The sequence below is a fragment of the Acomys russatus genome, chromosome 2, assembly GCF_903995435.1.
Source record: "Acomys russatus chromosome 2, mAcoRus1.1, whole genome shotgun sequence".
Lineage (NCBI taxonomy): Eukaryota > Metazoa > Chordata > Mammalia > Rodentia > Muridae > Acomys > Acomys russatus.
Window position 1 is genome coordinate 73,751,331 of NC_067138.1, and position 12,542 is coordinate 73,763,872.

A 12,542-nucleotide genomic window follows, 5' to 3' on the forward strand; every position below is an offset into this window, starting at 1 on the left:
CTCCTGTAGGAGAATACTCAAGAAATACTCAAGTGAGGTTAATGAAGGAACCATCGAGTATGACTTTGGTGGGTGCTAGTGGAAATTTACAAAAAGCTTCTCAGAGGAAGCACCCCTGATACAAACTAGTGGATAAAGGGTATGTCAGCAGAAAAGAGGACAGTGTGAGTGTCATGTCCAGGGCCAGTAGTGGAGAAGGCAAGGATATAGGAGAGTGCTTGGCATTTTGACAAAATAACAAGAGGGAATATGGGAAGAGATAGGGTAACCTGTCTTTCTCTCTTGCTCTGTGTGTGTGTGTGTGTATGTGTGTGTATGTGTGTGTGTGTGTATGTGTGTGTATGTGTGTGTGTGTGTGTGTGTGTGTGTGTGTAGGAGTTCTGATACTTACCTGAAAAGATACGATACAGTGATGGAAACATATCTTTCTACTCAGCCTCAGAAAGTGGGGCTTAGACTTAAAAATAAGGCTCATCTTACCTTTTTTTGAGTTATTGCTACACCAGATTTACTATTTGTGTAACTGAAAATGTTGCGTATGAAGATGAGTCCAAGAGAGAATTTATGGAAACACTGGGAAGCCAATACACACTACATAACAGAGATTATGACATAACTACAGGGAAGAATGAGTAATAACAATTTAGGACCATCTATCTGATGTCATGTAGAGGGGGTAAGTGTCTCCTCCCTCTGTGAGTTTGTGATTGTTTACACATACCTATGGAATACTACAATAGTGTTTGAGACTCCTTTCATGTGTGTAGTTTCTATCCTAGAATTCATTTCTATCCTAGTAACCATTTTGACAATGATTGTGTCAGACAGAATACAGGAAGCTCTTAACTCTACAGGAGGCTTCAATTCTATTATAAGCCAGAAATTTATCTTAGCAAATGTATTAGCACCAAGATGAGATTTTGCTAACAACATCCCTCATGATAAGGAATCATTAAAAAAGCACTGGATAAGACAATTTTACTGTTAATTTGTCATTACTGCTTACATCTATATGGATGTCTTTTCTTTGTGTACCTGTAACCCACAGATGTCTTCATTTGACAGGGAAACCACATCATAAAGTAACAAAATAGAAAATTAGAATCACCCATTTTAGTCTTAGAAATCTCCCCAACCTAAGATTTGAGGCAATGCTTACCTGTTTATCTGAGCTGGTGTGTGGAAATCTGATATCTACCATTTTTGATTTAGTCTAATTCATAAGATAAATTGATAGGAAAAAGATCAGGAGAGTTTGGGTGATATGGCATAGAGTGGCTGTCTCCTTGATCCTTCCTTTGCTGATGTCTATACTTTGTGGTCCTGTCACCCACTGATAGATAACTAAGCCAGGGCTACTGTTCTAACACATGTCAGACAAGTAATATTCCTTCCCTGGAATTCTACAAAATCCATCTCATGGAAGAAGAGCCTTACTTCTTCATGGCAAGAAGCACATATAATCAATGACCCATGAGTATTACCACTACTCCCTTACAAGATGGAAAGCAGCAGGGAAGAGAAAGGAATGGGGTGCAGAGTATGAGATAATAAAGCCACCATAATGGAAAAATGAAGAAAGATAGAATTGTAGCATGTAATTCCCTTGATCTTTATGTCATCTCCTATATGAACTTACCTTTCACTTTTCTTAGGATAGCATTCCAAGATAAGTCTCACTGAAGTTAGTCAACCCAAGTTCTTTTTCTCTGAAACTAAAATCACCCTGAGTTATAGCAAGCAGAAAAATGCTCTGCAGGGAGGGAGGTCCTACAGCATGAAGGTTAGTTAGAGTGCAGATCAGAAGTCTTCATTCCATTTCCAATGCGTTCCCTCACCAACCGCTCTGATTGAGCCCTTACGGTGTCAACATCCTTATCTATGAAAGAGGAGACTAAAAACAGGCTTGCAGTGCTCAGTTAGTAAAGTGCTTGCCATGGAAGCAAGATGACCCGAGTTAGGTACCTAGCACCCATATAACACAGACAGCAACAAGAACTGCGTGCAGCAGCACATGCTAGTAATCCCAGTGCTCGGGAAACAGAGGCAGGAGGAACCCTGAGCCTCACTCATCAGCCAGGGTGGATGAATCAGTGAGCTACAGGTTCAGTAAGATATCGTTTCTCCAAAAATAAGACAGAAAGTGCCTAAGGAAAACATCTGACACTGACCTCTTTTCCCCACATATGCATTTACAGGCAATAAAGAAACAGGCTTGGCATTAGACAAATGGCTATAAGCATCCTTTCAGTCCTTACTGCCAGTCCCCTGTACTTGCCCCAATCATGCTTTCACGTCTGCCTTTCCTTTGAATCTGAAGATGTGGATACTTGCAGCAGCATTGCAAGTCCCATTTGAAAAGTATTTAACTTCTAATGCAGATATAACAAGTCATTTCTCAGTTTCACTGTAGCCGCCAAGCCGTCTATAATTCAACATCAAATATTTATTATTACATTTATTAAAATTTTAATAATTTAGCATTTCCTGTATGGAAGATGGAAGCTTAGCTAACTGGTTCCCCTTTATCCAACCTGGGTCACTTCAATATTTATATTCTAAAGTCTCCATTTGAGTTTCACTTAGCAGAGGCTGTGTCTTGAGCCCTCCACCTGGGCTGCCCATTGGTGCATGGTACAGCTTCCCCTGTGGCAAAGACTAACAGAAATCCCATGCTGTGCAGTGTTTGAAGAGATTTACAGAGCTTGGGCAGAAACTCATCCTAATAGACTTCACTTTTATTATGATCGCTAAACTAAAATGGGAAAAAATATATGTGTCTCCAGGCTCCCTGGCTGAGTGACAGGCAGAAGAAAAGGAGGAGAGCAGGGGAGAGTGTTGATACATGCGGCAGCAAGTGTGGCTGCCTGTACACTGATGGCTGTCAGAGGGGCTTTCTTTTCCAAAACTACGGAGGAATTTGGTGGTACCGAGCAAATCCAGATACTGCATTCCACAAACCAAGCTGTCAAAGGTTTAGCTAAAATGCTTACTATCTCTTTTCTTATGCACTCATAATCTCTTTCCCCCATTTATATTTTATTTTACATTTGTAGAATGGATGCATGCCTTCAGTTAGCTGGACAGCACAAGAAATTGAGTTTGGCCTGCCAGTACAAAACAAGAACCCAAACAAGCAAAAATAACAACAACAACAACAAACCACCAGGCATAATGGGGCCTACCTTCCAACCAGCTTAACCTTCTCAGTGAGTACTAGGACACCAAAAAGACTATGTTTCAAAAAACAGGGTTGTGAAAGTCAGATCTCCTTCTCCACTTAACAGTGGAGAATGTCCTGTCCAACTCTGGTGCCCCATATTTGACCATGTCCCTTGGATGGGGACACCTGGTGGCACTCAGAGGAAGGATAATAGGTCACCAAGAAGAGACTAGATACCCTATGAGCATGTACAGGGGGAGGAGGTTCCCCTCAGTCACAGACATAGGGGAGGGGAATATAGGGGGAAGCGGGAGGGAGGGAGGAATGGGAGGATACAAGGGATGGGCTAACAACTGAGATGTAATATGAATAAATTAATAATAAAAAAAGGAAAAACAAAACAAAACAAAAAAACAGGGTTGTGACTTCTGAGGAATGGTACTCCATATAGTACTCTAACCTCCACACGCGTACACGTACATGTTCATTCACGGCTCCACACATCTGTGCCTATACATACACAGTCATGCATACCTACACATATACACAAAACTTTAAAAATGAAAAAAAAAAAAAAGAACTAAGAAATAACACTTGCCCTCAATGACCAAATGGTCAGTGAAGACGAGGATGAAGAGCCGACAACCCCTCCCTTATCTTACCAAGCCTTCCCAATATGTCCACAGCAGCTGGCACCAAGCACTAGACTGACAGTCCCAGTTCAAGTACTGACTCACTACTCAAGTACTATTGTGCAGAGAACTTAAGTAACTGCTTTCCCTGTCTGGAAATAAACAGTAACTATACAATTAGCTGGAAAGAGTCAGAATTTATACCTGTCTAGACAGATCAAGACAAAGGGAGCTAGCTGAACATTATCATTTACAAGTATGCAACTAATAATTTAAACAGGTTGTTTATATCTCAAGAACAACCAAGGATACAACTGTTATTATCATCTCCATTCAAAGACAAGAAACTGAGGCTAACAAGGCTTCAATAAATTGGCTGAGGTGAGCTAGCAAGTGGTAGAGCTGCAATTTGAACCTATGCCGTTTTCATGAGGCATATTCTATTCATTTTACCTAATAATCTATTCATGGGGTTTAAAAATCCTAAGTGGGTTGTTTATTAAAGATCTTTTGCCCTTGGGTAAAGGAATGTTTGTGGAATTGATAAGGAAGGGTTAAGTGGTGGGAGGATTTTTGAAAGCTTAAGATTCTGTTTCTGGGGTCAAGAACCCTCTCCCCCAATAGCCACCTTATACCAAAAACGGACATATACTTCTAACTTGTCTGCAAATGCATGATTATAAATATAACAGAAGGTGTTATGCACGCTTATAGGAGAGAGGAGACATGCATAGTCTGAACCAATGATGGCCCCTGAATGCTACCATACCAATCTGCTAGGTAAGCTGTACCCAGTGATGCAATACGGGCATGATAATTATGGGTAACCAACCATTTTCTGATTTGATTTGAGACCTAGACAAGAGGAGAAATTTTATGTAACATAAAGTAAACCTGGTCAAATGTGCATGTCTGGGTGTCAGGGGACTTACTGTCTTTGCTTTGTTAAATAGTCCTGCTGTCAAAGTTCCTTCTACATACTGCTGTTTATACCAATAGATTCAGGCTGCTGCCCTCTACCTAGGACAGATAAATTATTTCTGTAATGTGTAGTGTTTTACACAAGATTCATAACTGTGCAAAGTGCTGAGAGTAAGTGACTCTGAGTGCTCAGCAACGGATGGATCATCCACATCAACCACTCCCAACCAAGAACCGGGGAGCTAATGTTCAGGGAACATTGCAGAGAAGAGAGCGAGAAAGAATGTAACAGCCAAAGACTGAGGAGAAAAGGCATGGAATGGCTTCTTCAGACCATCTGTGGCTACCTGAACAAGAGTTGTAGAAACTCATGCCAGTCAATTATCCAGCATGGATGATGGGGTGGATTCTGAGGCTCTCCCCATAGGTATGGCATTGCTGCCACTTGATAGCTGCTGCGGGAGGAAAAGCCACTTTTATTTGGGGTGTGGTCTCTTGCAGGGCACCCCTGGCAGTACTTATTGGACTCAATGTGTTATTAATTATATAAGAGCAAGGACATGAAGATGAGTAAGCGTCACGCTAGAGCAGCTATTCTCAACCTTCTAAATACTGCAATACTTAATATAGTTCCTCACATTGTGGTGACCCCCAAACCACAAAATTATTGGTTTTTTATTACTTTATAACTGTAACATTGCTACTGTCATGAATCATAATGTAAACATCAGTGTTTTCCAATGGTCTTAGGTGACAGCTGTGAAAAGATCATTTGATCCCTAAAGGAGTTGTGACCCACTGGTTGAGAACCATTCTACTAGAGGGTCCTGGAGGATGCCAGAAGAAAGTAGTAGGATGGATATGGCCAAAATATTTTGTAAAATATATGAAATCTTCGAAGAATAAGAAAAATATCAACAAATGAATGAAAGCATACTTCCAAATGCATTTATTTCCAATCAAAGAGAGGCAACTAGGCTATGAAGTGAAATTAAGCATGTGCCAAGAGACTTCCCACCAGAACCCAGTGCCTGGATTCCTCTAAACCATGTGTAATGTATGGACTTGCAAGGTCCTGCTCTGACCTTTAACATACCTTCATGTCCTTATTTCCCGTGATTATTTTCTTGACAGCATAATCATTACTATCAATTATTTTAGCTATTATGCAAAGAAATGTGTTTCATTGTGCTACTTAGATATGCAGTAGCATTGTATCTTGCTCATATTTGCCCCCAGAAGCTTCTCCACTTCTTTTATCAAAAGGATATAATCTGCAGAAAGGAGGGAGAAATCCTGTTTGTGTGCTGTTTCTGTACCATGAACTACATCTTCTTGATCTCCCAGTTATACTGTACTATGTGGTTGTTTCCTTCTTCTGCTGTACAGCTGCTACTACTTCTAAAATTTCCCAGCTGGACATGGTAAAACAGTATTGTTATCCCAGCATAAGAGAAGCAAAATTGAGAGGACTACAAGCGTTCAGCCATTTCTGGTTATATAGCAAAGTGCTAAATAATATAAAAGATACATGAATGATAGATAGATATATGGACAGGTATGTAGGTAGGTGGGTAGATAGATACATACATAGAAATGTGATAGACAGATGATGGATGGATGGATAGACACGTACATACATACATACATACATACATACATACATACATACACGCACAGTAAGATAAATATTCTTCCCACTCACTGAACAGCAATCCATATACTGAGACATTCAAGCCCCTCTACATACTTCATGTACCCTGATAATCTCCCTATGGAAGAAGGACATTAGTGTCTACATTCTGAATGTTTTCGAAGTTCCAAACAGGAAACTGACTTGATCCAAGCTGTGGATTCAAAACTCACATCCAGCTCAACTTATTTCAAAGTCTATGCCTTTCTACCATTCCTTCCATCACTAGCTCATTGACTACCACATGGGCATTCATCCAGCTCGTGTATGTTGAAGAGTTAACCTTAGCATGGATGGCTCACTCTTGCAGAATATACTTCATGACTAAAGGCATTGCATCTAGTCCACATAGTCCACAGCTTGGAAAAGAGGTAGGAGAGAAAATAACATGAGTGTTTTGTCTCTAAAACTCTCCCAGAGTCTTTCTCAGGCATCCCTTTCTGTTTCACTGCAGTCATATTGAAATGGAAGCTCCAGGACCAAGCTGGGTACTTTGCCCATAGGTATGAAACCTATGGTATTTTCTTGTCTCACATCCATACTCCATGTGTTCTGAGTTTTCCCTGGCACCCATTTTAACCTCTAGATGGGTGCGTCCATATCTAGCATTGTTATTTGTTTGTTGTTTTTGTTCCTGCCTAAAATGTCCCTCTTTTTTTGAATACCACAAAGTATATCATGTTGATTGTGGCTTTGGGCTCATCTCCTACATTGAGATTCTTGCCTTATATTTTGTATTTCTACTACACATCCCTCCACATAATAGTTGTTCGATAAATTCTCAGGGCTTGAAATTGAAAGGGGCAAAAGAACAAGAACAAATTCTTAATTCTATTTAGAAAGAATTCAATCTGAAAGCGATCACCAAGTGTGCAATGTTAGCTTGCATTCTGATATCCCATTATTCTCTCAACATTGTTCAGGAATTAACAGCACTTCACTATTTCATTTTCATTGATTGAGATCATAGAAAAACCACTGAGGAGCTCCAAATGCTTCACTTTGTGAATGATTATTCTTCTAACTACAATAGCTGTTCTCACATTTCTCTTATAAGAGGATCCAGCTCCAGGTGAAATTGTGAAGAAGGCCCAGTGTGCAGCAAGGGGTGTTGTTTGCCATGTGTCCCTCCCAACAAGGAACTTTTATTTTCTTTCTCATGTCAGTCTCTTATTCCACACTCCTTGCTAAGCTACGGGACTCTTGCAAACAGAGGTAAGCCTTATTCATGTCTGTAACCCTAGGGTGCTTGGCATAGCGCCTGACACATGAGAGGCACCAGGCACAGGCTGTTTTTATTCTTCTTAAGAACTGAAAGGAATTCATATGAAATTTAGCTTTCCCACCTTTGTAGATAGCATCATTAGTGTCTCTAGTGCTGAAACTCTCATTCCCAGCAGCGTCGTGCTGGGGAAGGCTAAAGAATAGGAAGCCTCCAGGGAAGGGTTCTTGTCTTTTGCCCCTTTACCCTTCTGACTTGAAAACTTTCCCTTTCACTTTAGATTCCGCCCGCCAAGCCATTTCTACATTTCACACATAACGACCAATGTTCTTTCTATCTTCTGAAAACAATTTGTTCTTCCCTTTCCACCTCTCAAAACATCCTCTGACTACTTACATGTGACTCTTTACTTACTCCATAAGGATGCCCACATCCACAAAGCCATAGGCCTGGGCAACCACAGGAGACTGCACATGTTCATTTAATATCTTTGCTAAATCTAAGGACACAAAGATTAGTGCAAGGCCTCAACACTAAGACACTGTTGATTTAAAATTTCATCCTCAATTTGATGCACCCTTTTTGCAAGGGAAAGAAAAAGGAATTAGAAATAAAAAGAAGAGAAAACTTATTATGCTACCACCATGACCATAATTACTGTTTCTATAGCGCTATCCATTGTCAAGTGCAACACTTTACTAGACTATTTAATCTTTTCTATTTTATTGTGCAATATAAAAACAAAACAAAACAAAAAAACTCTTCTATCTCCAATGTCCTCAAGGGTAAGCATAACCACAGAAAATCTCAGCTGCAAGTATGTAAGAATGACAGTGTCAACTGGAGCAGTTCAGCGCATCTCCTAAATTTGTAACTTTCAACATTGAACTTTATGATTAAGCAAAATAAAAAATTCTCCAAGACACTGTGTACTTTGATGAATGTTCAGGGAAAATGTTTGTAAAAGCACAGCTAAGATGCAAGCATGAAACTTCATCAGCACCACACAAGCCCTTCAACCTTCCCTTAGTCATTAAGCACTCTATCACCCAAAGTGATGCAAAGGCTTTTAGAAACTAGTAAACCTAACAGTATAAAGCCTTATAAAAGCAAATATATTCTTTTGTGTCTGGATTCTGTGATTCAATATTATTATACACATAAACCACAAGTTTCTGTTGCACTGTTGCTCATATACTTAGTGGTGAAATCTTTGAATTGAACATCTGTACATTAAACAAGAGTAGACACAGCTTGACAGATTTCCATAGTGCTGAAGCTAATTTAGACTCCTATGGTAAGTATAAGAAACTTTTAGTCACTTCTTATGCTGACCATTTTTTAGTTGTATTAAATTTAGCTACCACAATGTGCCACAGCTGCTTGACTCTGGTTGTGAGAGGTCCCATACTTCTCCCAAAATTTATCACAGGTTTGGAATCCCAGTCCAGACTTGCAGTGCACCTTCAAATCACTCCCAGATTCTTACAGTAATGCACACTTCTGCCTCCGCTTGGCTTCAATTGCCACAGTCTTCACTTTTCTGTGATTCAATGTCAGCGATATTTGTTATCTATAATTATGATCTATTATTTGTTAATATCTAACATATTATCTGACTGGAATTTATCAATTCTTTAAGTGCTCATGATATGCTTGCCTGAGCAATGCCAAGTCAAACAAGATTTATTAATGTAGTCTGGAAAACTCTCTCAACTTAGTACAGATAATTTCACATAGAAGACTGTAATCTTTTTCCACTCTTGCTAAGTAAAAGCCAAAACTTGGCTCATCACTTCCTAACAGGAACACAATCTAGGCCTTACAGTTGTTTTTGATCTGCCTGATTAATGTTTAAACATAAAATAAAAATAACAGCATAGCTATATGGAATGATGCTATTAAGATAAAATGCAATCTCATTAGTAAATAATCTACTACACAGTGTGCATGTGTTATTATTCTTATACTTGATGGGAAAGGCCTGCTGTCTTCATCTTACAGACCAAAAAAAAAAAAAAAAAAAAAAAAAAAAAAAAGGAAAAAAAAAAAGGAAACATAGAAAGTTGGACTTGGCTGCATCATATTGTTCACACATGTTGGAAATAGCGTGCTCACCCAGCCCTCCCAACTCCACAGCAAGTGATCATTAGTGACACGTGTATCTTCACTAAAACCCCTAGAACAATGTCAACCACATAGTGGTCTGTGAAAAGCTAACAGAGTGCCTTTCACACGATTTCAGCTGAGGCCATTAGAGCTCTTTGAGAGTGGTTCTATTAGCTGTACCTGGTTCTATCTTTGCAGTCTGAAATAACCAAAGACTTTAACAAGTTTTCCTCAAATGTCATATACTCTGATTCTATACTTAAAAATAAAAATAATGGCAATCTTGATAGTCAGTTTGTATTTACAAAATATGTTTGTTCTTTAGTTTTTAATAACTTGGATCTACATTTTATAAATGCTATTCATTTAGTATATTAATTATTTTTTAAAAATTCTTAAAAAATTTTAATTATGTGTACTTATGTGTTGGCATATGCAGCTGAGTTCAGGTGCTTCTGAAGTCCATAGACCATGTTGGGTTCCTCTGAATTTGTAGGTAGAGCCAGGTATCTGTGAACCACCTACTGTAGTGCTTGGTACTGAATTGTTGTGCCTTGGAAAAACAGGAAACATTCTTAACTGCTGAGCTACCTCTTCAGCCTCAATATTACATCATTTCTTAAAACAAAAAACCACAGTTGTAAAGAATATCAAAGTCTAGAAAAGCATGTTAGTCTCCTCCTTCCACATGAAATGTATCAGAGATGGGGAGCTGCTTCTTATGGATTTCTCAGAAGACAACATATGCATGTTGACAACATTTCAGTTCATAATGAACCTGTGACAATTGTTAAGTTACAGTAGGCTGATAGACACTGGTAGTTATCAGGGCAAGGTTTTAATTTTAGTTCACAAATCAGTTAGCTGTGTGCAAGCTGATTTCATAATTAAGACTAGAGTTCATTTTTGGTTACATCATGATGTCTAGGTTTCCTTTAATCAAATTGGAGGCAGTCTTTGCCTATTAGAAAAATTCTAACTTGTACTAGGATCTGATCTAAGACCCCTGACTCAATAAAATCAATAAACATTTAGTAGATGTCCAATATATACTAGGAACTGGGGATTACAAAGCTAAGTAAGTTACTTTCTTTGACCTTGAGAAGTGCAGCACATAATGGGACAGCATAATGTACAAGCCACTAATTAGAAGAAAGCAGAAGAAGTCTACAAGGGCGTTGGTTGTGAGGTACAAGACATGAAAGAAGAGATGAGGTCACATTCATTTCATGAGTGAAGATCAATACGTTTGACATATTGGGAGTTTGGATCTTGTGGATTGTTCCAGAAGTCACCCTCACAAGTGAAAACAACCCATCTTTCAAACTTTCATGATTCTCCAACATACGCTAATTAATGATGGTTATACGATAAGCTCATCCACAATAAATCTCACAGCAAGTGAGATAATGTATCAGCCTCTAGTAGTTTTTCATAAAATCACAGAAGGAGAGCAACGAGGGTAGAATAAAGGTGGTGCTACTCAACAATAGAGGGTGCTTCTAGGATTTACAAACTGATGGATTTGACAACATTCTCTACTTCTTCCAGGCCTCTGTCAACATTACTGAACTTTTTTCTTCACAAGAGTGCCTGTGATGCTGAAACAGAAGAACCTCCACGGCTACTCAAAGTCTCAAAGATGACTTCCCTACCTGACATCAGCAGGGTCTTCAGTGACGAGCACATCGGTCTTGCAGCTGGCCAGGGGGTTGATGGACAGCTCCACCGGTGGAACCACAAAGCTTTTGCTGACCGGAAGCCAGAGGCCTTGGCCCAAGCTGAAAGTAGACCTGCAATGTAAGAGTTTCCATTGGGGAACTCCCCGGGAAGCAAAGAGTAAAAAGAAAAAGGGGGACACCTTTTCCCTCCCTTATAGGGCATTTTCTGTTTTTCCACCCACCTTGAGTCCTCTATATTCCCCAAAGCACAGTCTTGGCCAGATTTATTCATATTGGGATATTTGTTTCTAAGTTTACTCATCATTAAGCCCTCCCACTGCTTTGTGTTGCTTGCTATCTTTTCCAGAGTAATGACTGGACACTGTGAAGACAGAGCCTAGTGAAGCTCTACTCTCCTGAAGTCCTGATGCTGAGCAGGAGTTCCATAAACAGTAAGGATGAGCAAGCAGTCTGCACAAAGGTTAGGAACATGGACTCTAAATCAATTCAAACTAATATCTTATTCTGTGTTCTACCACTTAATTCACTGTGAGCCTTTATCTGCTTAAGCATGGAACTTTTACACACAATTTCATAGACATAGCAGAAGTAATAGGAAGAGAGTCCAGGGTTATAGACTATTTTTTAATTAGATTATTTAGGTAGACTAAATAATCAGTAATGTCTTCTCTAGTTCAAGTATCTGTGTCTATAAGTCTAGAAGCCAGAGAAACAGGAATCAGATTCCCATAGCAACCTTGGTCATGATGCTACATCTGTGCCAGTGAGAGTTCTTTTATACTCAGCGAGGCTCTGGATCAACACGCTAAGACTCCACAAACACACCTTCTGTCTAACCTTTCTCCTTTCCCCACTATCATATCCCAATAAAACTGTCAACTCACCTGAGGATCTTTTCAGGGGCTTGCTCTCCAGTGACCAGATCATAGCCCCGCTCAAGTGTTGTGTAAGGCCAAGGTCTGAGGAAATAACACAGGAAAAAGAAGACAAGAAGACAAGACATGACATTAGTCTGAAGCAAATAGGAGTCATTCTGTTGAACAGAAGTTATATAGTCACATTCCATGGAAGTAATTGCTGGATGTGACTTTCTCCATTTTAAAGGAATATCATCAGTTTA

At 39.4% G+C, this 12,542-nt stretch overlaps 1 protein-coding gene across 3 annotated transcripts in view; it reads right to left on the minus strand.

The window, feature by feature from the left end:
• Astn2 (astrotactin 2) overlaps positions 1-12,542 on the minus strand; it is a 985,961-nt gene that overhangs the window by 502,714 nt on the left and 470,705 nt on the right. For 2 of the 3 annotated variants that reach the window (XM_051163215.1, XM_051163209.1), the window contains 2 exons: positions 12,307-12,381; positions 11,396-11,533 (listed from right to left, as the gene is read on the minus strand). In XM_051163215.1, the coding sequence (XP_051019172.1) occupies positions 11,396-11,533; positions 12,307-12,381 (213 nt within the window). The remainder of the gene's footprint in view (positions 1-11,395; positions 11,534-12,306; positions 12,382-12,542) is intronic. The other variant, XM_051163211.1, reaches the window with a different exon arrangement.